The sequence below is a fragment of the Equus caballus genome, chromosome 9, assembly GCF_041296265.1.
Source record: "Equus caballus isolate H_3958 breed thoroughbred chromosome 9, TB-T2T, whole genome shotgun sequence".
Taxonomy (NCBI): Eukaryota; Metazoa; Chordata; class Mammalia; order Perissodactyla; family Equidae; genus Equus; species Equus caballus.
In genome coordinates this window covers 97,537,420-97,559,420 of record NC_091692.1, presented here as the reverse complement: position 1 = coordinate 97,559,420, position 22,001 = coordinate 97,537,420, and the positions used below count along the sequence as shown (strand labels likewise).

At 56.4% G+C, this 22,001-nt stretch overlaps 1 protein-coding gene across 5 annotated transcripts in view; it reads left to right on the top strand.

The window, feature by feature from the left end:
* Nucleotides 1–1,864: 1,864 nt before the first annotated feature.
* ZC3H3 (zinc finger CCCH-type containing 3) overlaps nt 1,865–22,001 on the top strand; it is a 98,340-nt gene continuing 78,203 nt past the window's right edge. For 2 of the 5 annotated variants that reach the window (XM_070222490.1, XM_070222489.1), the window contains exons 1-3: nt 1,888–2,029; nt 3,479–4,796; nt 6,106–6,302. In XM_070222490.1, coding sequence (XP_070078591.1) covers nt 1,942–2,029; nt 3,479–4,796; nt 6,106–6,302 — 1,603 coding nt within the window. In that variant the 5' untranslated portion in view covers nt 1,888–1,941. Of the gene's footprint in view, nt 2,407–3,478; nt 4,797–6,105; nt 6,303–22,001 lie in introns of all 5 variants that reach the window. The other 3 variants (XM_023649085.2, XM_014728164.3, XM_070222491.1) reach the window with 3 other exon arrangements.

Sequence of the window (22,001 nt, the reverse complement as noted above, 5' to 3'; positions counted from 1 at the left end):
AAAATTGTCCAGTTGGTCAACAAATATGAACATACGTGTACAGGATTCATAGGTGGCACGAACTGCTTTTTCTCTGCTCTCTCAATTTGAGTATCTACCCCCATTGGAACTACTGTCCTGGCATGTGCCACCATTTTCCTCTTCTCCCTTTGTCGTAAATGTAGAAAATGTTGTTGCTGATGTCTCCGACAATGTTGTTGGTCCCCATCAAAACAATGAGGAAACCAAATAGCCTTAATAGAGGTCAGAACTAACCCTCAGTTCCAAGAAAGAGTGAGACAGTATAAATGGCTTGCTTAGATCCACACTGTCAGTTTTAAACTTCCAGAATCTTCCCCATTTGTGGCACCCCTCATCAGCAGGAAGTAGCCAGAAGATGTCTACGGCCTTATTCCCCAGTACTTCATGTAATTTTGAAGCTACAACTGACAGTGGGGAAATTTTAACAGCTAGATCTTAAGTTAACGTGAGAGAAGCCATTTCAGGGAAAGGAAGCAGTATTGTAACTATGTCCCTGACTCACTAGTCTCGGTGAATATATTCTAGCCTGCTCATAGCCTCGATGATTAAGCACCTCTTGCTTTTACAAAATACATGATCTGCTAGTTCTATGACTCTTGCTTACATATATCTCTCAGCTGTGATAAGTTTCTTCTCAGAGTTCCTCAGGAACATGACAACCTCCAGAAAGAAAAATTCTGCACTGGTACCCATCACAAATGACAGAAGAAAGAGATAATGTGGTGCCTTGAAGTTCACCACACTGGATAATTGATATCCCTAACCCCCCCCCCCTTCCCTGCCCTTTCCCCTATGCAACTGCCTCAAGATTCTGTATGATTCTAAGATGGTTCTTCAGGACACTAGTCCACCATCTTCCGATTATGCTGGCTAATCATGTAAATTTTCCTTTCTCAACCACTGGCTTGTTTCCAATTGATTGGCACCAGATTGCGGTGAGCAGAACGAGCCCTATTTTGCTCAGTTACACCCCTAGAAGGGAGACCTTGCCTAAAACAATGCTTTCTTTGCTAATAATTTCCTTTGAGGAAGATTTGCCCTGAGCTAACATCTGTGCCAATCTTCCTCTATTTTGTATGTCGGTCACTGCCACAGCATGGCTGCCACAGGCTGAACTTAACCACTAGGCCATGGGGCCTGCCCCATTCAATAAAGCCAATTTGATCTTTTAAATTACTCCATTCATTTTTTGCTATTTAACAGGGTAGACACCCAGAAGTGGAATTGCTGGGTCATATGGTAATTCTGGGTCCATGTAAATCTACTCTAATTTTGAGGAACCATCAGACTGTTTTCCAAAATGGCGGCACCATTTTACGTCCGCCAGAAACGCACAAAGGGTGACACATCTGTTTTTACACTTGTGTTTCCACTGATAAGCCAAAATCTGTCATGTTTCCAGAGGTTTAACACGTCTGTCCAGGGACTCCTGTTCTTGGACCTTTCTTCTCCTGCCCTGGCCCACGGAACAGTGTTAACAGAACCCCGTGGGCCCTCGTCCCACCAGGTCGCCTCCCGGAACCCCAAGACGGTAATTCTACGCGGACACTGGGGAAGGAACACCGCTGCGTGTGGGGTGGCGTCCCGGTCTCGTCCACTCGCCCAGCCATGTAGGGAACAACAGCCCGTAGCGGAGAAGCCAGGCCCGACCGCTCGAGGCCGGCGACCACCTGCCCACAGCCACCTCCTCCCCAAGCGAGCTGAGGCCGCTTCCCAGCGCTCCGTAGTGACGTCAACAAACTCTCCCTCTGCGCGTGCGTGGCCCCCCCCCCCCCCCCCCCCCCCCCCCCCCCCCCCCCGGCAGGCGTTGCCGGGGCGACGGCACGGCCCTGCCGACGCCCCGGCCTGGCCAAAGTGCGCAGTCTCGGCACTTCCCCGCGCTCCGCCCCACCCCGCCCGCGGGGAAACGGTCGCGCGGCGATGACGTCGCGGGGGCCTGGCCGGGCGTCGCGGACTGTGGAGATGGAGGAAAAGGAGCAATTACGGCGACAGATACGCCTCCTGCAGGGTGGGTCGGGCCGGGCCGGGGTCGCGCGTCCCTTTCTTTCCTCTCACCTCGTGGCGGGCCCCCACCTGTCTCTCCGAACAGGGTCGCTCCCCGCCCGCGGTCTCGACGGCCGGGTCAGGTGGGGTGGGGAAGTGGGTAGGGTCGGGCAGGGAGTGGGGGACCCGGAGGGGCTTCCGGGCCGGCCGGGGTTAGCCCCCTGCCCAGGTTTCGTCCGACGGGTAGTGCGGACCCTTCCGGCGCTGCGGCGGGTGGCGGCGGGCCGTCGCTTAGTAACCGGCGGGAGGCGCCCCCCACCCCCAACGGGCGGGCCAGTCCTCGGCGCCCCCTCGCTCTCGGCGCCCGGCAGTGCGGAGTGGTAGAGCCGCCTGGGACCAGGGGTGTGTTTCTTCCCCGGGCGCCCGGTTTTGCGCTCCTCCCCTCGGGACAGTCACACCCCCCTTGATATTCCAGGCCCAGGCTCCCCGAGCCTCAGTTTCTACCCTTTTCAAATTTTAGACCTGAGTTGGACTTTCTATACTTGGTAAAGAAATTCCTCTTTGAGGTTATTCTCACGAAGAGAAGACTTAAGGACTTGGAAAGTGTGTATGGGGGAGAGTCCAGATGGTCTGGTGGGGCCCTGAAGCCACTTCTTGGGATTCCTCCATACCTGTCCTGAGGTGTCACCAGGTCTGGACGTGGCTCTCTTTGGGCCTGGGGGCAGGACCTGTGTTGGGGGAGTGTTGTAACTGAGAGGCTGGCTACTGGTTTGTTGGTCGAGTTGTAACGCCCTGGGTTGTTCCTGACAAGGTCTGTGCCCACTCCCCACCCCACTCCCCCTGCCCCCTGAACAGCTACCCAGAGCTTCCTTTGAAAGGGTTGTGTCAGTCCACTGCACTGGGCTCCAGACGATCAGGCCCCTCCTCTCCTTAGGGGAGGATGGTGTGACGTTCTTGTCAAGTGTGGAGTGCCCAGTGTTGTCAGTTGCATTGCATTCATTGACCTATGTGTCAGGCAGGAAGATCACTAAACTTTGGTCCTGCACCCTTTCCAACTGTGGGCAAGCAGAGGGCCTCCTGGCTGACTGACTCCCTTCTTGTCCAGGCATTACAGCATGGGGCCTTGCTGGTCTCTTCATATCGAGTGACACTTCCCCTCAAAGGATTGTGGGCCCAGCATAATATTCCCGGCAAATAGAGAATGTTGCCAAAGGGGTGCGTTTTCAGGATAAGTGGCCGGAAATAGGCTGAAGTAGGACTGATGGAAAAGGCTCATGGAAAAGACAGGCCTGGGGGCCTCAGTGGTTCTCAGGCACTAGGGGCTGCCCCTCCTGCATTGGGACCTGGCAGGGACTGAGGGCTGAGGTGGCGTCTGGGCTGTCTTGTCAGCTGGTGGCAAGGAGATTGTCAGTAGTTTCTTATTGATTTTACTCTCACCCTCTGGTTAACTGAGCCTGTGATTCTGTCTTTTCAGGTCTGATTGATGACTACAAAAACCTCCATGGCAGTGCCCCTGTCCCAGGCACCTCAGCCGCTTCTCGATGGCAGCCACCCGCTTACAACAGCAGCAGGGCCTTCAGTGCTCGCTACCCTTGTCCGAGCCGGAGGGGCTTCTCCCCAAACCACGGGCCTGCATGGCGCAAGAAATACTCCCTTGTGAATCGGCCCCCAGGGTCCTTGGACCTGTCTGGCGACTGTGCCTCACGGCCGCCCCTCGGGGCCAGGAGCAGCCAGCGTTCCGACCCCCAGCAGTATGTCCTGGAGAGGCAGGTCCAGCTCAGTCCAGATCAGAACATGGTCATCAAAATCAAACCACCTTCAAAGCCGAGCTCGGCTAGTGCGGCAGGGGTCCCGCGGGGCTCCTGGGAAGAACGTGAGGACTCCCCCAGGAGCCACCACAGGCCTCAGGAAGGTGAGGGCGAGCCCCCTGGCGGGCAGCAGCAACCCTTGAGGCCAGGAAGAGCCAAGGGGAGCTGCAGTGCAGAGGACTCCCTTCTGGTCTGCCAGAAGGAGCCTGGCAAGCCCCGGGTGGTGAAGTCTGTGAGCAATGTGAGTGACAGCCCCTCGGAGCCCCAGCGGACGGTCAGTGAGAGCACAGTTTTGGTCAAGGCACACTCCATGTCCTCCACCTTGCTCCAACGCGGAGGCATGGCCCTGGGTCGGAAGGTGGGCTCTCAGTCTGTGGCAAGCTGTGTTGCACAGCTCCTTGGGGACGGAGGAGCAAATGCCAACCACCCAGATCAGCCAGCTCCCTCTGGCTTGGTGGCAGACCCAGCTAGACCAGCTTCTGGACCCAGGCAGACCCCAGAGGCCTCACTGCTTGTGTCCTGTCGAACCAATAAGTTCCGGAAGAACAACTACAAATGGGTGGCTGCCTCGGCGAAGAGTCCCCGTGCTACTCGGAGGGCCCTCAGTCCCAGATCTGCCTCAGAGAATGTGAGCAAGACCCCCCTTGGCACAGCAGAACGAGTGGACAAGCCGCAGCTCAGAGCCAACCTGGATGCCAAGCCCAGGAGGTCGGCCATGTCCTCCACACCTGGGGCCTCCCCCAGCAAGTACAAGTGGAAGGCCTCCAGCCCCTCTGCCGCCTCTTCCTCCTCCTTCCGTTGGCAGTCAGAGGCTGGCAGCAAGGACCATGCCTCCCAGCTCTCTCCAGTCCCATCTAGGTCCCCCCCAGGGGACAGACCAGCAGTGGGACCCAGCGACTTGAAGCCCCTCTTCAGTGAGACCCCGATCTCGGCTTACAAAGTGAAGAGCCGTACCAAGATCATCCGGAGGCGGGGGAGTGCTAGGTATGTGTCCCTGCTGCCACCCTAGGGTCCTGTCTGGGCAGGCGGGGGTAAGACTGGTCCCAGTGAGCTCCTTCCTTGGTATGCAGAGCCAGTGGGATGGCCCACCTGCAGGAGTGTGGGAAGAGGAAATGAAGCATCACCTGGCACCCTGCCAGGTCAGGGCTGAGCATGGAATGTTGGGTGTGGTGCCATTAATGTTCCCACTAGGAATGAGGCTGGGGTTACTGCTGTGCCTTACAGATGAGTAAGGGGGGCTCAGCATGGCCAGGGGCTTGCCTGGTGCCCCCAGCTAGGTGAGGACAGTTGGAAGTGGGTGCCAGGAAGCCCACCTTTTCTCCTGTTGGTGAGAGACCGGAAACCGCTAGGGCACAACCACAGGGTTTGTGGATGGCCTGCTTTGTGCCTGGGCCAGGCACTGGGCTGGCAAACCCAGGGTGCAGTGTGTCTGCGGGAGGGGTCATTCTTCCACCAGGGAGGAAGGCTGCCCCCTTGGCGGCCAGGTACTGGGTAAGTCACCACCTCCTTGAACATGAGTCACTTTCCTGGCCCTCTACCCTCGCAGACTGTGAGGAGGCTCAAAGATGATGTCATGGCTCAGTGCTTGGTCTGGGGTCAGGGACTTAATCGTGGGAGCTACTAATGGCAAGGGCAGAAGACCTGCCTCTACCATCAGACATGGTGGCACGTGCCATCCTCGCTGTGATTCCCCCTCCGGAGGTCCTTCCTACTGTCTGACCTTGGTCTTTGGCCCTGCTCTCCCAGACAGGTGCCATCTTGGATTATACAGGCTTCCTGGCCTCCCCTCACTTTTTCTGGCTGGCAGCCTCCTCTGTTTCAGCAAGTGTGGAAAGGGGAGCTGTGAGAAGTAGCCCTTCCCGCAGAGAGGGCTGGGGAGGTTGATGGCAGCTCTTCCTCTGGGATGGCACCCTTCTCCTTTGTGCCCCTCCAGCCCCATGTTGGGGCTCATCTGGGCTAGGGAGATGGAGAAGACGTGTGTGGACACACCTGGCAGGGGTCAAGGGCTGGGGCCGCTCTCCTCTGCTCTTTGCCTGCCCTGGCTCCAGGATCCTCCATGGTTGTGGCTGGGAGCCTCACTGCCGAGGGTGAGGGGAGCAGCCATCAGCCAGCTGCTGTGGCTGATTAGGTGAGAAGGCAGAGCGGGTTGGGCTGGAACCCACTGGGGCTGGCTGCCTCCTGGGGCCGATTCCATGATGCTGGGATCCATGGCACTGGAATCCAGGTAGGCAAGGGGGTGGGGAACTGCCCATCAGGGAGCCTGTTGGGAGCTGCTTGCTTGTTATTTCTGCAGCCTTCCCGGGGACAAGAAGAGCAGTCCCCCACCTGCTGCCACTGCCAAGAGCCAGTTCAGCATGCGGCGGAGACAGGCCTTCCGGGGGAAGAGCAGCCCTGTTTTGAAGAAGACCCCCAACAAGGGCCTCATGCAGGTCACCCGGCACCGGCTTTGCTCCACGCCTCTAAGCCGAGCCCACCTCTCCACCAAGGAAGGTAGGACCAGCAGGAGGGGCTCTGGGAAGCAGGCTGAGCTGGGCCTGGGAGCCCCACCTCTCCCTGGGCCTGCGCTGGCTCTGCTCGCCTGTTAGGAACGACCTTTGCCGTCTACCTTGAGCTGTCAGGGCCCTGGCCCAAGAGTGCTCAGCCTAGTGGGCTGTGGCTGGCCTGGGCTGGTGAGTGGAGGAGGAGAAGGGCCGGGGCCCTGTTCCCTACACTCTAGGTGGGGAGATTCTACTGGGCAGGCGTGTGGCAGCCTTTTCAGTGCATCCCTCTGTAGGCCGAGCAGGTTTGGCCCTGGGCAGTCCCATCTGGGACTTGTGCTCCACCGCTGTGCTGCACCTGGTGTTTAGGGGACCCAGCTGAGGGCACTGTCCTTGGCAGGCCAGCAGGGCTTTGGAGAAGGCTCTGGAGGAGTGGTTACCTGGGTAGAACTGAGCACCTGTGTGGGAGCTGGTCACACAAGGGTGGAGTGTGGGGTCCCAGGTGGAGGGCTGATTGGGGCCACAAGGGAGACGTGAGGAAGTGAGGCTGGAGGGTTCTGACTGTCCACCCATCCTTCTTTGGCTGCCACATCCTGTGTGCTGTGGTGAGTGTGGACTTCGTCCCCGGGTGACAGAGCAAAGAGGGCCCGATGATGGTGCCTGGTGGCCACAGTGAGGTGGCTGGATTGGAGGTTGGGCCTTGGCTGCAGAACTGACTGAGAATGGAGAGAAGGTGGTGGGTTGACCAGTGGCCGGGCTGCCCCAGGACTGACTGGGGAGGATGAGTTGAAGATGCCCCCAGCTTTGGTAGGCCAGCAGGGGATGGCTGAGCCCCCAGGGAGGTTGAGGGCAGCTGGGGGTTCAAGTGGCCTCTTGGAGCAGCTGGGAAAAAGGCCAGGAGATTGTACTTGTGGACCTGTGGACCTCTGTGGGGACTCCTGGCTCCTGCAGCTCTTCTCTGTCACAGTGTTGTCAGAGCCAGCAGAGGTCTGGGTAAGCGGAAGAGAAGTTACAGGTGGAGATCTGTCCTCAGAGATGAGCTGCCACACCGGCCACCTGTGGGAGCTGTGTGTGTCCCTGAGCCTCTCCGCATCCCAGTCCAGATGCTGGGGGTCCAGGAGTCATGAGGCAGAGGTACTCCCTTCTGCCCTCCTGAGGCTTGCGTGCTGAGACAGTTTCATGGCTACTTGCCATGAGGAGAGTCTGTCGAGGCAAATAGAGACCAGGTAGCCAGACAGGCCCTTCGAGGAGGTGATAGTTCAGGGAGACTTGAATGACAAGGACGTCACACGAGGTGTCTTGCGAGAGGAATGTCCCAACCAGGAGCCCCAGCTGGCCCCAGCCTGGTGGGTCCTCTGTGCTCAGGCTCGTCTTCCTTAGCTAGTCTGAATGTGAGCAGACAGTGTGATCTGGACCCTGCATGTGCCCAGCTGGAAGGGCTGCCCTGGTCCCATTGCTCTCAGAGCAGCAGCATCCCTGCCTTAGCTCTCTAGGCCTGGGTCTGGCTTGCCTGGGAGTCACTGCTTCCCGTCCTGCCTTCTTGAGCCTTTCCTGGCACCAGTGCTCTCTGGGGAACTGGATTCCTGGAGTGCTGGTGAGCATCTGCTGGGCATCAGGCCTCCTTGCTGGGCCTGGAAGCAAGTGTTTGTGGAGCAACTGCTGGGCCGGGTGTTGGGTGTGCCAGGGATGCAGTAGACAAGGGCCAGGCCTCAGGGCCCCCTCCTGACTCCCTGGGGTGCTGTGTCTTGATGCAGGGGTGGGCACTGAGGGTCCTGATGCAGGGGTGGTCACTGAGGGTCCCAGTGCAGGGGTGGGCACTGAGGGTCCTGATGCAGGGGTGGGCAGTGAGGGTCCTGAGGCAGGTGGGCACTGAGGGTCCTGATGCAGGGGTGGGCACTGAGGGTCCCGATGCAGGGGTGGGCACTGAGGGTCCTGATGCAGGTGGGCAGTGAGGGACCTGATACAGGGGTGGGCACTGAGGGATTGTGGGTGTCCTGGGCGGGCACACCTTGACTTCCAGCCTGTGCTCTTGTCGTGTGTCAGCTGCTTTACCAGGAGTTCAGCAGAGCTGGCCTTGACTGTGGCTTGGCCCCAAGGAGCGTGGTCTAGGGGCAGACAGGCCTGAGACAGACTGTTTCTGTCTCATGTGGTAGGCATTCCTGAGGAATAAGTGCCACATGGTAGAGAAGTTCATTCTGTCTCATGGGCTGGGGACCTGCAGACTGAGGAGCCCTCTCCAGACAGGGCAAGGCCAGCAATAGCTGGAACCCTCCACATGAAGCTGTGCTTTGCGGCCAGGTGGGCAGTCCACAGTGTTCTCTTTCCCTGCTCTGGGCGGGAGGGCTCTGGTGTGGCTTAGGAGGCTGGGATGAGGGCTGCCCCAGGCACAGGAAAAGCCTGGCAATGGCCTTGCTGCAGGAACTGTTGGCTGAGGGGCTGCCGAGGAGCTAGAGAGCCCGGCAGAGCCATATGGGCAATGTCCTGGGCCATAGCCTGGAGCTGGCATGAGGGCAAAGCAGAGACGTTCTAGGATGCTCATGCTGGCTGCCAGCTGGACTAGCATGGAGGCTGAGCCTGCACATTTGGTAAGCAGGCTGAGTCGGGGAGAGAGGAAGGCTGTGTGCGTCCTCCTGGGAGCTGTGCTGCAGGCTCAGCCTTTGCTTGCTGGTGCCCGTGGCTTGCTCTTGCCCAGGACGGTTACCTTGTTAGGCTTAGAGCAGAGTCGGAGTAGGCTGGGGATGACGGAGCCTGTCTCCCACAGGCAGGGCAGGTGCAAGTGCTGTGTAGGAGGAGGAGAAAGGCTTTGGACCAGCCACTCTGGGGATGTGGGGTGGGATTGCAGTCTTGAGGGGGCTGACACAGCTCCTGTCTTAGGAGGTGAATGAATAATCTCGTAATTATAGACAGATACAATAACTATGGCACAGAAAGCCCTGGGAGGGAAGTGGAGGAGAGAGAAGGGAGAGAGTTCTTTTGGGAGACGTGCTTGGAGAAGGCTTCTACTCACTCATCCGCTCATCCATCCCCCATCCATCCTTCCGCCATCCATCCATCCTTCATCCATACGTGCTCCATCGACCCATTTGTCCACTTATTGATCACCACTTATCCATCCCCCCGTCTGTTTTCCATCCATTCGTACTCCACCCAGCCATTCTCCATCCGTCAGTCCTTCATCTACCATCTGTCCATCCATCCACTCATTTATCCACACATCCATCCATCCTCCATCTGTCTATCCTCCATGTTCTACCCATCCTCCACCCCCATTTATCCATCCATCCATCTATCCTTCCATGTTCCGTCCATCCTCCATCCATCCATCCATGCCCTGATCCCTCGCCATCCACACCCTCCCATTTATTCAATAAACATATATTGAGCACCTTTGTGCAGGGCACTGTGTTGTCTCTTGGGGATACTGTGGATGCTGGAGCCATGTTGTGGTGGTGGAGACAAGCAGCTACCTGGGTACTTGTAAACAGATCGAAAAGATGCTTTCAGGTGGTAAAAGCAGTCTGAGGAGAAGAAAATGGATAATGCAGTAGAGAGCTGCTGGGAGGGGCAGGGGTGGTGTTAGCAGGCAGTCAGGGGCTTCTCTGGGAAGGTGATGCCTGAGCTGAGACCTGAGTGAGGAGAGCAGTGAACAGTGCACATCTCTGAAGGTGAAGGGAACAGGTGGGAATGAGCTTTGCCGTGTTCCAGGAGCAGAGAGAGGCCCTGTGTGGCTGGCATCCTGGAGGGTGGGAGGGGCTGAGGCCAGAGGGCCGGTGGGACTACATGATGGGGAAGGGTCGTGTAGGCGACAGTAAGGGAAGGAGGTTGGTTCTGGTTATGCAGGGAAGCCAGAGTGGGACAGGGGAGGGACCTGGGACCTACATGAGTGTGCTCAAGGGCATGAGGGGGCTGTGTTGGGTGTCCCCCCAGGAGTGTCCAGCAGGCCTGGAGGGGGCAGTGCAGCAGGATGAGCCTGTGGGTGAGGATTTGAATGCCAGGCCAAAGAGTGGGATCCTCATCGATATGGGCAGGGAGCTCATGGAACATGCTCGCACAGAGACGTTAGATGCTGGGCAGGTGGCCCCAGGCATGGCCACCTTGGGACCCTGAGGTGGGCAGAGGTCCTTGTGGTGGGGATAGGAGGGAGGATGAGCATTTCCCTGGGCTGAGGGCTGTGATAGGGTCAGCGTGTGGCTCCCCTAGGCCCCTCCTGCAAGGCCTGCTGTCTCCCCTCTCCTGTCTCCCGTCTCCCCACCTCCCTCCCTCCCTACTCTGCCTGCCTCCATGTCCTGGGCTGGGGGCTCCTGGGAGGACCAGCCTGGCTGCCTCACACACACTTTCATTTAATGCTGTAGGTGCTTGGGGTGAGTGAGTCCTTCTGGCTCTCCCTTGATAGGCTGGAGCACCTGGTGTGTGTGTGTGTGTCCACATTGCCTAGGTCATGCTCTCCTGCCTCCTGAAAGCTGCAGACCCTGGGCTAGAGGCCAGCCGGCAGGGCCTCCTGTGGATGGGGTCAGGGGGCAGGGGTTGTTTCTTCATCTTGATGCGTTGAGGCTTCTCTTCTCGGTTTCCCCACACAAATGCTAGCCCCAGGTCCAGCGGTCCTCTTAGACAGGGTTGGGGAGGGACCTGACCCCTTCTGGGCTCCTGCACCGGCCGTGGGAGGGAGGGAGGGACTGAGGGGCCTCCAGAAGCTGCCCGCAGCACAGCCCCAGGTCCCAATATCAGCCCTGCCAGCCTGGTGGCCAGCAGAGGGCGCACTTGCCCCTCTTATCCTTCTGCCCACCTTTTTCTGGTAATTGATTGCCTAATTTCCTCTTTATGTGAAAGAAAGCAGATATCAAGTAATTTGCAGCAATAACCTGCTAATGCTGGGCCAGTATCGAAACTCCCCTGTTCATTTCAAGTGGCAGATAAAATACTAATACATAATTATCCTTGCAAATTGGATTGTTTTAAATAACCAAAAGGCTACGGCCAGGAGAAAGCGATCCCATCTCCCTTGAGTTACTATTGCAGCGTAATTGCCGCCTTCAATCAATTTCCCTGGCATTAGAAATTCCATCACAATCAACATTAAGCTTTATTCATTGTGATGGCTAAGAGCCGGGCCATTTCTCCTCTTTTTCTTAACTGGCAAAATTAATCAGGGAAAAGATTTTAAACATTTACCCGTGCGAAAGAGGTCAGCTCTGCCACTATATTGCTCAGCAGATAAGGGGGCTAATAAAAAGAAAATTGAATTACTAATGATCACCAGGAACAGAGTATATAAAACCTGGCAATCGCCGGTTCAGGAACAGGGAGAATCAATTTTCTTGGGACAAGGTGCGCTCATTTTTTATTTTGGCGCATATTATCAGCAATTTAATTTGAGAGCGCATAAACAGGAGGAAACAGTTAGGGAGTAATGAGCCCGGAGGTGTAAAGTACCGCAGGATATATGCTGTACACAATTTATTTGGCACAACAGATAATCCGCTTTAATTGAATTCAAAAGTGCATTGTTCAGCAGGCTGGGGCCTCGCCTCCGGGACTGACTGACTCCTCCTCTTGCTTTCCCTCCTCTGCCTCCCGTCCCCCTCCCCTGCCCTCTGATCCCCTGCCCAGTTCCCTGGACCTAGAGTCAGACTTTGGCTAGGGGGCAGCCCGGAGGTTGCCATTTGACCCCCTCTGCTCCCATGGGAGCTGAGGGCCAGGAGGGTGGAGGGTCTCCCCCTCAGCTGTCGGTGTGCCTCCGACCTTCGTTCCTTCTTTCTCTGGGGGATGGGTCCTTTGGCAGCTGGGGAATTGAGAGATGACCGAGGGGAGGTGCATTTGCTGAGGACTGGTGCGGACTACTGCATCTCAGCTGCACAGAGACCCTATTGATCTGTCTCAGGGCGGACAGGCACTGAAGGCAGAAGAGAGGAAAACCTGTTAGACCTCAGAAACGGTTTCCGGTTTACCATCCATGTAATTGCGGCAATTAGTAATCCCAGCGTGCAGTGCTTATAGTACGCATAGCCCACGAGGCTCTCCCTCCCGTGCAGTGCCCGGGGATTCAGGGCCAGCTCTGTGGTTCGTCCTCCTCTAGCCACATTGGGCCCAGTGCTGCGACTCGGGCTGCCCTGAGGTGACAGGCTTGATGCATGCCTCTGAACCTGGCTCCCTGTATGCAGAGAGGGTGCTACTCAGCCCACACGCACCCAAGCAGGCCAGGAGGGAGGGCCAATGCACTTGCCTGTGGCATGGAGGCTGGTGGCTCACCTGATACCCTGGGCCCTAGGCTAGGGGGCTTCATGGTGGCAACAGGTCATGGGATTCCTACCAGCCACTTGGCAATGTTTGCCGTCGTGTGCCAAGGAGAAGCCATGGGTGGGCAGGCAGGTGGGTGGGCTGTGGTGTTGTCACCTCCAAGAAGTCGCTGGGGTGGGATGGCCCCTCTGCCTTACCTGACCGGGACGCTGGACGTGTCGTGATAACCTCCCTCCTTGCTCTCCCCTGCCTGTCTTGAGCCCGGGGCCCTGCTGTGAAAGCCCTGGACTGCACAGACGAGTGGCCAGCGTGGTGAGTGAGGGGGTGGGCCTGGGGGTTGCTCAGGGCGGTGTGGGCAGGGCTGTGGTGGACAGGAAGGGCCCAGTTTTCGTGGTCTCAGGTGTGGACCTGAGGGCTGCCGAAGCTTTCACAGGAGCCAGGCCTGCCTCTGGCTGAGAGCTCGCAGGGCATGTGGTGAGTGCTTGCTACATGTCCTTTCATCTGCCATGCCAGTGACATGGTTTGGAGGAACTACTGTCACCTATTTACAGGTGAGAAGTGGGAGGTGTCCATTCGCCCTAGGTCACTGGCAGAAAAGGCAGGCATGGTCTTGGACGCTTGTCTGGACCTCGATGGGTCACCATGGTGGTAGCCAGTGTGGAGCTTCTCTGGCTGGTGTCCCCCAGAGCTGGGGTGGCCACCCTGCATGAGTGCAAGTGTTCCCCGGAACCGGGGCACCCATTCTCTGAGTTTCTGCAAGGAAGTGCTCGGGGAGTCCCTCCCTGTGTGAGCTCCCCGTGGAGCCCCGCCTCTGGCCTGACCCCCTCAGTACCTAAGCCCCTCACCAAGCCCCCTGGGTGGCTGTCCTACCCTCCCCTAGCCCCAGAACAGGGACCTGTGGAGGCCTTGGTTCCCTCAGGTACACAGTGCTCACTGGGCAGTGGATCCCACCCACTGGCCCCCTAGTCCCTGGATGGGGCTCTGTGGGCTGACTGCAAGGGGACAGCCTGGGGCTGCCCCCCACTCACTGCTGGTCATTCAGTCCTCAAGGGCCTGCCTTGAGGCCGTCCCTTTCCTCCAGTGCCTTCCTGTTCCTGTAGAGGTCAGAGCAGACCTTCTCAGCTGCCCGGGTCTGCTCCTTGAAGCCTATGGGGATGCACTGAGATTGTCCAGGGATGTCTGTGGGGCTCTCGCTGAGCCAGCACCAGCTCAGAAGACTTGGGCTGCACCTGCGGGGAGTTGCTGGCTGCTTGCTCTATGCCCCAGTAGCCCCTTGCGCAGCTGCCGTGGGGGCTTTTAACACCGTCCTCACTTCGCCTCCTGCTCTGAAGTCCTGTGGTTCCTGGTTCATGGAAAAACTCAGCTCAGGCTGTCTGCCTGCCCTGCCCTTCTCTGACCAGGCGCCACCCCTCTCACATGCCCCACCCTTCTCTGACCAGGCCCCACCTCCCCTCTGACCACGTGTGCCCCTGGAGCAGGGGCAGGCTGTGAGCCAGGCAGCAGCGCTGCAGCACTGCTTTCAGGAGGCAGCTAAGAAACCTGCTGCTTGGCACTGGGCAGTGCTGTGCATGGCCTGTGTTGGCCTCAGGGTTGTGGGAGGGTCAGTGGGCAGAGGGGGCAGAGAAATCCTCCACAGGAAGAAGGCGTTCTCACCACTAGTGCTCGATGAGGGTGCTTTGGGATGGTTGGGAGCAGATGGGTTGCTAGCTTAGAGTGGCTGTGCCCTACCCTGCAGGCGGGCTGCTGGGTGGACCCTCTGGGCTGTGTGGCTCTCTGGGAGGCTCATTGTCATGGAGGATGGGCTTTCGGTTAGTGCCCAGACTCCAGGGCACAGTGCCTGCAGCAGAGAAGCCTGGCGATGGAGGCGTCACTGCCTGCCCAGGGCCAGCCTCTGGAGCACAGCATGGTGCGGCACTGGCCCCGTGGCCCTCCTCACAGTGCCGGCTGGCACTCTTCTCCTGGGTTAGCCGGAGGCCGCTGATCCCAGCCTCGTCGGGGAGTAGGAGACCTGCAGTTGAGTCCAGGTCCTGTGTTGTGGACAGGGACACAGCAGTTCTTGCCACAGCCCCAGGAGGGCTCTGGCTCCCACCCACAGCTAAGGAGGAGGAGGGCAGGTGGGAGGTTGGAGGTGGGCTTGCTGTGTCATGGCAGGGAGGACAGCAGGGCCAGGGCTGGGTGACTTTCCCACGGTGTCCCCGTGCTCTCCTATCGTGTGCTGGGAAGCATCTGGGGCTCACATCCCGGGCCTTTCCCCAGGGGCCCGCGATCACGGGTCAGGAGCCTCCCGGCTGGTGCTGGCATTGCCTCCTTCCATTTCCACATCTGTGACCGGGACCAGGGGTTGTCTCCCAGGGGTGGCTGGGCTTATTGAAGGAGTGGGTCAGTCAGGTGTTTAGGGTGGGGCTTCACAGATGCTAGATGGGGCAGCTGCTGGAGTTTCCTGCTGCAGCGGGGTCTGCGATCCGTCATCATTCACTGGTATGCAGTTGGGTCATTCAGTTTTACTACAGCAAACACCGTGCAGGGTGTGAGAGCAGTTAAATCCAGAGTCCTGCTTTCACAGGGAAAAAGAAAGTGCTGAATTAGGCGCTACGGAAAGCAGCCGTGGTGCCCTGTGAGTCCCGTGTAAATATTCCGGCGTGTGGAGGCCTCTGATTTTACATTTGTCGTGGCTGTGCTAATTAATTATTCTGTAAGAACTGGCATAAGAGTGCATGTCTGTGTGCACGTGACACTCATGTGGCTCAAGGCAGGCTGGGAGCCTTGACGGGGCTGTGACCTCTGTGTGGCTGGGTTGCCCAAGTGATGCTGTGAGGCTGAAGCCCCGGAACCTGCCAGCCGGACTCCTGGGCGGGGAAGGAGTGATGATGTTCTCCGGATGGCCGGAGCTCACACCACTGGGTCTGGGGAGCATCCTTCTTGTGGGCCTCGGCCAGGTTGGGGACAGCTTGGGCTGCTCCTTGTGTCTGATAAGTGAAGAGGGTGTGCCAAGGGTGGCATACCCCTGTGTCCTGGCCCACCGAGCCCAGCCTGATCTGAGGATCCCTCTCAACCCAGTGGGCTTGCAGGACCCTGGCATCAGTGGGCACTGGGGTACAGGACGAAGGCTCTGCGTAGCCACCTTGTCTCGGGCTGTCTCAAGCCCACCAGCTGCTGACTCCATGGCCCTGCCCTCCCCCTCTGCTCCCAGTGCTCTTCCTGTGGCCTGCCCCTGGGTTGGTCTGTTCCCTCAGCTCTCCTGGGCCTGGCCCCTCCCTTCCCTAGGGAAAGGGGTTCAGCATCAGGGGGGCTGCCTGGTGAAAGGGCGGGCAGCTCCCCCCTGCTGGAGGTGGAATGTGGCCTTCCAGTTCCCTGGACTTTGGCACCTTATCTCCACAGCTGTCAGAAGGGTGCTGGGCACCCCCATCCAGGTCCTGGGTCCCACTCCTGCTTCCTGCTGGGGACAGCCCTCCCCCTGCCTCTTTTGACCCCGCCCAAAACCCTCACCTGTGGACACCTGCTGTGGCACCAGGCCTTTGGCGTGCTCCGTGTTAGGGGATCCCTCAGGGCAGAGCTGAGCGTGGCCAGAGCTCCCCATGGATGTGGGTCTCCGTCAGGGCCCCCCATGTTCCCAACCGACTGATGGTTTCCCATGCCAGCTATACATTGGTATGCTGAAGTGAGGTCCTGGTAGGGAGGAAGTGCCACTTCCTCTTGATGTCTCCTGGTACTGATGTGGCCTGGTACTGGGTTGGCGTGGCAGGAGCAGGGGGGCTGCCAGCCCGAGGAGCTGTCGAGGCAGGGGCTGGGAAATGGAAGGTCTCTGGGGGAGGAAGCAGCCTTGGCTGGAGCCTCCTGCCCACAGGGCACCTTGTCTTCCTGTTACTTACCCGTTCCTCTGTGCCATCTCTGATCCTGGTAATCAAACGGTCACTGAGTATTGCTGAGACCTAGACGCTGTACTGGGTATGTGGCTGATGGCCCAGCCCGCGAGGTCCCCACTGGCATGGGGACGAAAAGGGATGATACCAGCACAGATGTGACTCTTGGTGGCAGAGAGAAGACAGAGACTGGCCGGCTGGCTGGGAGGCAGGGAGATGGCGCTGGGCTGGGCAGAGCTTCCTGAGGGCCAGCAGGTGGAAAGGAACCTGGGGACAGGGTGAGGGTGCGTGCTGAGCAGAGTGCACGGTGAGCGCCGACAGGGGCAGTGCAGGTGTCTGAGCAGGTGTGACTTTCCTTCACCTGGAGTTGCCTGGCATGAAGGCACACCCGCACACTGACAAGTGAACACACCAGGCAGGAGGACCCACAGCTGCCTGACCCTCTTTCTTCTCCCAGCCTCCAAGAAGGCTGTTTGCAAGGCTGCCAGCACCTTGGCTTCATTAGTTCTAAGTGTTAGGAATGTCTTTCTGCCCCGCCTCCTACTGACACGCTGCCCAGTGGACTGTGTCCCTGTGTAGCCAGAACCAGCTGTCAGCGCCCCGTCCTGGGCACGGGCTTGGAGGGAGGCAGCCAAGGGAGGGAAGAAGCCAAGTTAAGTTTGTTGAGTGACTGTTGTTCCAGACCCTGAGCTCAAGGTGGCCCACTTACCAGGGACAGAAAGTGAGGCAGGGGAGGGACCTGTTTCTCTGCAGGCGGCAGTCTGTACATGAGTGTGGGCCTGTGTGCCTTTGTGTGGCCTGTGGAGGCTGCTGGGCTGCATGCCAGCTACAGGGCACACAGTGGGTGTCACCACTGAAGTGGAGCCAGGGCGGGAGGAGCTCAATGGTCCCAGGCAGGGATGGCAGGTGCAGGAGCTGCTACATGACTGGCAGAGTCCAGGTGGGCAAGGAGGTGAGGAAGCAGGCCTGGAGAGGCCTCCTGGGAAGGGGTGCAGAGGCACAGGCTGCCCCCGAAGGGCCTGCTCACTCCCAGTCCACGAGCCCCCTCCTGTCCCTTGGTAAGAATTTGGTACAGGCTGATGTCCAGGCTGGCGGCTGTGTTTGAGTCCTGGGTGACAGAATCCTATCAGGGCATCCAGGAGCTAAGTGGGGATGCTCCTTGGAGATGCATGCAGACGGGGCCAGGGCACGGAGGGCCCAAGTGCCAGCTTCAGTGTGTGCTGTCAGGCTGAGTGGTGCCTGATTGGTGGGTGGCCCTGAGCTATGCTGAGGATGCCTTGGCATCAAGTTAGTGGCCAGTGGCCTCAGCAGGTCACCAGCCTCTCAGCCTCCTTTTCCTCCTCTGCACCTTGGGGTGGATGACAGACCTCTGCCTTGAGGACTAGTGGGTCACACCTGGCTGCAGAAGGCCTGGGGGTCTGAACTCTTGGCCCTGGGGAGGACTGGAGTGGGGCCACCACTTCTCTGCCACTACCCTCGTGGGTCCCTGGGGCCTCCTTTCCCTGCTGTCTCTTGTTCCCTGTGGCATTTGGAGCTGAAACCAGGGTACCAGGCCTGAGGGGCGTGACCCAGCTGACCCCTCGGTGCCTCCTGGTCGGGACGTTTTTCACAATGGAGAAGGAGCCAGGATGAGTGCTTGGTGCTGGGTGGCCTGGCTGGGGCCAGGTGCCTGTGACTTTGGGATGCCCTGAGACCATTCCCCAGCACAGTACCATCCCCTCAGGGCTGCTAAGAGCTAGAGTGGCAGCCAGGTCATCCGTGAGCTCCAGGTCGCAGCGCTGGGAGCTGTGTGGGGGAAGTGCCTGTGAGGCCTGTGCATTCTGGGCAGACTTCTTTCCTGCTGAGGACAGGTGGACGGAGGAGGAAGACCACCCCGGCCATGGTGGGGACATGGTTTCCCCAGGGTGGACCTTCTGGTTCAGGCCTCTGGAGAGGGACAGTAGCTGAGTTTGGGGAGGACAGCAGTCCCGTGGCCTGTCCCCTCCTATGGCCTCAGCTGCCTAAGCTTGGGGCTTTGGTGCCTGGCCCTGTGGGAGGAGCCCGGCGAGGCTTCCATCACTCCCAAGGGACCTGCACCGAGAGCCCCTTCACCTGCATACCTCAGCCTGGACATGTGCTGGCCCGGCGGTAACACAGTGGACTCTTTCTCTGAGACTCTGAGAGCCAGCGGTGTGGCCCTGAGCCAGGTCTGAGCTGCCCTTTCCTGTCCCTCTGCTCGGCATGGGGATAGGGGGGCCAAAGTGGGCAGCTGTGTTTGGGCCCAGAGATGGGCATTTCGAAAAGGAACTCTGGGAGTGTGTTTCTCTTTAGCCTGGCTTTCCTTATTCCTTGCGTTTTAAAGGAAGAAGCTACCAGATGGGGTGGTGGTTCATTTTCCGGATCTGGCTGCCACCTCACACTGTGTTATCCCCTTGGCTTGTGAAGGACGGGCGAGTAGATGGAGAGGCTGCAGAGCCACAGTGCCCTTCTTGCTGCCCTGGGTGCTGGGGTGGCTGATGTGTGTTTGTTCTTGACTCTGGTCTCTGAGACAGTGCCCCAAGGGGCAGCAAGTGGGGAGACGGACAGCTAGGGAGCAGAGGCCAGGGGCTTGGGCTGCTGTTCAGGGTCAGAGCTGACCACACAGGCCGGTGGACCTGAGCTCGGTTGCAGGGCTAGGACCAGGTGGTTGGACGGTTGGCCTTCAATCTCTCTTTTTTTCTAAAATATGTAATTGTAAGGTTATAAATTTCCCCCTAAGCATAGCTTTAGCTGTATTCTGCAAGTTGTTTTGTTTTCTTCCACAATTTTTTCTAATTTTCGTTGTGATTTTTTTCGTTGACCCATGGCTTATTTAGAAGGGTATTGCTTCATTTCTGAACCTGTGGGGATTTCTGAAGTTACTGGTAATTACTGCTCTCTAGCCTGAGTCTGCCGTGGGCACAGTCTGTGTGGTCTCAGGCCTTTGAATTTTGCCGAGACTTATTTCATGGTCCAGGTTATGGTCAGTTTTGGTAAAGCTCTTGTGCGCACTTGAAAAGAATGGGATTCCAGTTGTTGGGTGTGGGGTCCTATGAAGTGAATTGTATTAATCCTCTTGTTCAGCTCTTCTGTATACTTACTGATTTGGGGGCGGGGAGGGCGTCTGTCTGTCCCACAGGCACTGAGGGAGGTGTGTCGAATCTTCCACTGTGCTTGTGAATTGGTTCATTTCTCTGGTTGTCGACTTTGCGTTAAATATTTTGAAGTCACTTTACTGAGTGTGAACCAGTTTAGAATTGTTATATCTCCCTGGTGGATTGAATCTTTTAATGTTATGAGATTTCCCTTTTTATCTCCAGTAATGCTTTTTGCCTTAAAGTCTGCTTTTGCTTTCTCTGATATAAGTATAGCGACACTGGTTTTCTTTTAGTTAGTATTGCCAAATGTGTGTACATATGTGTATACAGACATACACAATATATACAAATACTACATGTAATTATATGTAATTTCTGTATTATAGTAGTCCCCTCTTATAAGCTGCGGGGGATGTGTTCCAATACCCCCAGTGGATGCCTGAAACCGTGGATAGTCCCCAACCTTATACAAACTGTGTTTTTTCCTGAACAGTCATGCGTTGCTTAACAATGGGGATACATACTGAGGAATGCATCGTTAGGCAATTTCGCCCTTGTGTGAACATCACAGGGTGTACTTACACAAACCCAGATGATACAGCCTACCTGCGCACCGAGGCTCTGTGGTACTAATCTTATGGGACCACTGTCGTATATGCCATCCGTCATTGACCGAAACGCTTGTGGACTGTAATACAGATCTATGATAAAGCTTAATTTATAGATTAGGCACACTTAGAGATTAACAACAATTAATAATAAAATAGAATAATTATAACAATATACTGTAATAAAATCTACTGTAGATCTTAGCACCTCTACATACGATTTTTTTTCTTTCCTTATTAAGTCGACAACTTTCACCTTTTCACTTAAAAGAAGCACTTTACGGGGCTGGCCCCGTGGCCGAGTGGTTAAGTTCGTGTGCTCCGCTGCAGGCGGCCCTGTGTTTCGTTGGTTCGAATCCTGGGCGCAGACATGGCACTGCTCATCAAACCACGCTGAGGCAGCGTCCCACATGCCACAACTAGAAGGACCCACAACGAAGAATACACAACTGTGTACTGGGGGGCTTTGGAGAGAAAAAGGAAAAAATAAAATCTTTAAAAAATAAAAAAAATAAAAAAAAAAAAGAAGCACTTTACAGATTCTCTTTGGCAAATCCGAATTGCCATCATCACTATTCCTCTGCTTTGGGGCCATTATGAAGTAAAATAAGTGTGACTTGAATACAAGCACTGCGATACCCCAACAGTCGATCTGATAACTGAGACAGTACTAAGTGACTCACAGGCGGGCGATGCTTACAGCGTGGATCTGCTGTACACAGGGATGATTCTCATCCCTCGAGGGACAGAGTGGGACGGTACGAGATTTCATCCCACTGCTCAGAAGGGTGTGCAATTTAAAACTTAGGAATTGTTTATTTCTGGAATTTTCTGTTTAATGTTTTTGGACCTTGGTTGACCTCAGGTAACTGAAACCACGGAAAGTGAAACCACAGATAAGGGGGGACTACTGTCTGTTTGTATATTTTTTTTGTATACTGCAAATTGTTGGGGGCTTTTTTTTGAGGAAGATTAGCCCTGAGCTAACATCCGCCACTAATCCTTCTGTTTTTGCTGAGGAAGATTGGCCATGAGCTAACATCCATGCCCATCTTCCTCTGTTTTTTATATGTGGGATGCCTGCCACAGCATGGCTTGATAAGCAGTGCTTAGGTTTGTGCCCCGGATCCGAACTGGCGAACCCTGGGCCACCGAAGCAGAGTGCGCAAACTTAACCACTATGCACTGGGCCAACCCCTGCAAATTGTTGGTTTGTAAGTGCAGTCTGAAATTATCTTTCTAAGAAAAGATTTAGTCTGTTCGTACTTAATGTAATTACTAACGTATTTGGGTTTAAATCTGCCGTCTGATCATGTGGTTTTTCTTTGTTCCACCTGTTCTGTGTCTTTTTTTTTCTTTTGGATATATTTTTTTATTCCATTTTCTCCTCAATTAGCTTATTATACATTTTTTTCTTATTTCAGTGGTTTCTCCAGAGGTTATATTGTACTTTCTTGACTTACTGTTATCGATACTTAGAAATTACCATCTGATCACTTCTCAGTTAGAATAAGAACTTGGAGTACTTAAACTGTCTCCCCTTCTTCCCTCTCACGTGCTGGAACGATCATGATTTTAATTCTCTGAATATTTTAGACTTCACAAAACATTTTAGACAGTCAGCATTTACTTAGTTTACCTATGTGTTTCTTCTTCCATTTCTCTTCGTTCCTTCCTCTACTTCTGCTTGAAGAGTACCTCTTAACATTCCCTTTAATGTTGCAGGTCTACTGGGGACCATTTCTCTTAGTAGATGTTTATCTGAAAAGTCTTTGTTTTTGCCTTAATCTCTGAGCGGTGTTTTTGCTGTGTAAAGCCTTTGGGGCTGGCGGGCGTTTTCCTTCCACGCTGGTAAGAGAGCCTCGTGCTGCCTTCCACCCGCACTGCTGGGTGGGGAGGTCAGCCGCCGCTCCCA